At 49.0% G+C, this 2,253-nt stretch overlaps 1 protein-coding gene across 1 annotated transcript in view; it reads right to left on the bottom strand.

The window, feature by feature from the left end:
- Positions 1-2,253, bottom strand: part of LOC103915508 (ficolin-2-like) — a 7,032-nt gene that overhangs the window by 3,951 nt on the left and 828 nt on the right. Inside the window, 2 exon segments of the mRNA XM_009322341.1 lie at positions 604-657; positions 1,397-1,510. Of these exon segments, the coding sequence (XP_009320616.1) occupies positions 604-657; positions 1,397-1,510 (168 nt within the window).

The raw sequence follows: 2,253 nt of genomic DNA, 5'->3' as shown, positions 1-2,253 counted from the left end.
AAAGCACAACCCAGATGGAGTGAAAGCTGGTTTCTCAGCAGACATCTTCCTCTTTTCAGGGGCTCATCCCATTGCAGAGAAACCCCCATTCCCTCCTTGCTTCACCCTGTGCCAGCTGTTTCCTGGTGGTTTGATCCCATCCTTCTGGTCAAGCAGGCTACAATGACATCGCACGCTGAGTCCAGGCCTGGAGGCTGCTGGCAGCACTCAGCATCGTGTCTCTGCATCAGGCCTCCTGGCTGAAGCATCCCAAAGCTCCTCCGAGAAGGGGGGCATTTGGTCAGGTTTGTCGTGGTGGAGACAGGTTAGAGTAGGAGTGGGGAATGGGGAGAGGTCTGATTTTAGGGGGCTGGTAAAAGTCAGTGGGGAACTTCGAGAAGAGCAGTATCTTCCTCTGTGATGTGGTCCCACTCAAGGACACTGTTTCTAGTACTCACCCCACGCAAGATCCATAGCCCCAAATCCTGCTTTGCCTATGCTACTTCAGCGCTATTTCTTGGACTATGACCAGTTCTACGGTTCATCTCTGTAGACCCAGTCTCCCAATGCATGTCCTGAACTTGGGTAGATTTATGGATTAGAGCTGAATATGTTAGGCATTACCTTTTGCACCAGGTGGTCCTGCTTTCCCAGGGAGTCCCTGGCATCCCATTTCTCCTGCAAGGAAAGACTCTCTATGTGAACATTGCAAACCGACCAGAGGGGAGATGATACAGAAGCCTGGGCAGCTGGGCCTTGGCTTTTGCAGAAACAAGGAAGCTGGGTTTTGTTAATTAGATTCAATCTTGCAAGATATCTTACTCCTTTCCTTCTGTTGAAGCTACACTACACTGGTACTGCCAGTGTAAGTTCTAATTTGCAGCTCACATATGAATTCCTATGAGCTTTGTACATCTTGGAGGCAGTCTGTGGATTTTGCTGTGGTGGATCTGCTCCCTCTGCTAATGTGATTCACCTTTTCTGTGAGTTGGCTATGAAAACCCTGAAGGACCCCCCCCCCATCTCCCTTGCTTCCTGGGGTAGGGAGTGCCAGTACAGTTCCCAAACTGTTTCCTGGTAGACATGCAGGAACGTCGCAGCCTCCCTCCCACCAGACTGTTCAATAAAGACTCAGAAAATAAATGGATGTTTTTACTGTAGAAGAAACAAATGAGTTATGACACTTCACACCCCAGGACCACTTCAAACTTGTGACAGGACTCAAGGAAAAAAAGACGACTCCATGTGTATCAGCACATCTCTAGATGGGGTGTTTTCCACTCCTATTCGACTCTCCAGCTGCTCACAGAAGCCAGTGCCAGGCCAGCCACTGCTCCAGCCTCAGCTTGCTTCCCCTACCCAAAGCAACAAAGCCATGTCATATCACAGTGTTCATCACTGGCTTTTGGGGCCTCACCTTTTGTTCCTGGGAGACCTGGTTCTCCTTTTGGGCCAGAGGCACCTGGGATCCCTGGGCATCCTTGGAGAACGGCAAGCCGGTCAGCATCACCCAGTCCCACTATTCTCACCTCTGAGGAAATGAAGACAGTCTTCGTGGAGATTATTAGGGCTCTGAAATGTCTTGGAGAGGAAACCAAACCCTCTGGAGTTCAGGAATAGTGCGAGCAAAAGCAATGAGGGTGAGAGTTTGGAGGTGGTGTATGGATTAACAGATGGCATTGAGGATCTCACATATTAGAAGAGCTAGACACTGCATCTCTCTGGCTTCAGGGGAGTTCAGTGGGAGAGAAGGCTGTTATATATGACATTACATGCATGACAAATATACTGTAGCTTAATAAAACAAAAGCTGAGAGGTGCCCTGGGGGATATTGACAGCAGAGTAAGTGATATTGATAGATCTGTGGCCAGTAAAGGTTCTATTAAATTTCCTGACAGCAGGTCAGTTTGAAATCATCCCTATCATCTTCCCCAGGAATATAGACAGAAAGCTGTGCTGTGCAGCATCCCCAAGCTGCCAGGGTGCCTGGCACCTAGCAAGCACTTGACCGATCCTTTGTATTGCTCTGCATCCTTCAGTAACTGGGCCAAGGCACCATGAAGAAAAATTCTTAACCAGGATGTAAAACCTTGACTGGGACAGCCTGTTCCTGGACATCCCACTGGTGAGCGGGGGAGGATGCTACATCTTTGGTTGGAGTCAGCAGTTTTGTAAAGTGGCTGCTGAGACTTCATCCTCCCCCTTACCCTCCTCCCACTTGCAGGTGAATTAAAAAAAGCACAGAAGGAAAAAAATCATATCCTGCCCGCCCT

Source organism: Pygoscelis adeliae, unplaced genomic scaffold (assembly GCF_000699105.1).
Source record: "Pygoscelis adeliae isolate BGI_AS28 unplaced genomic scaffold, ASM69910v1 Scaffold584, whole genome shotgun sequence".
Lineage (NCBI taxonomy): Eukaryota > Metazoa > Chordata > Aves > Sphenisciformes > Spheniscidae > Pygoscelis > Pygoscelis adeliae.
This window is presented reverse-complemented; position numbering and strand designations above follow the sequence as displayed.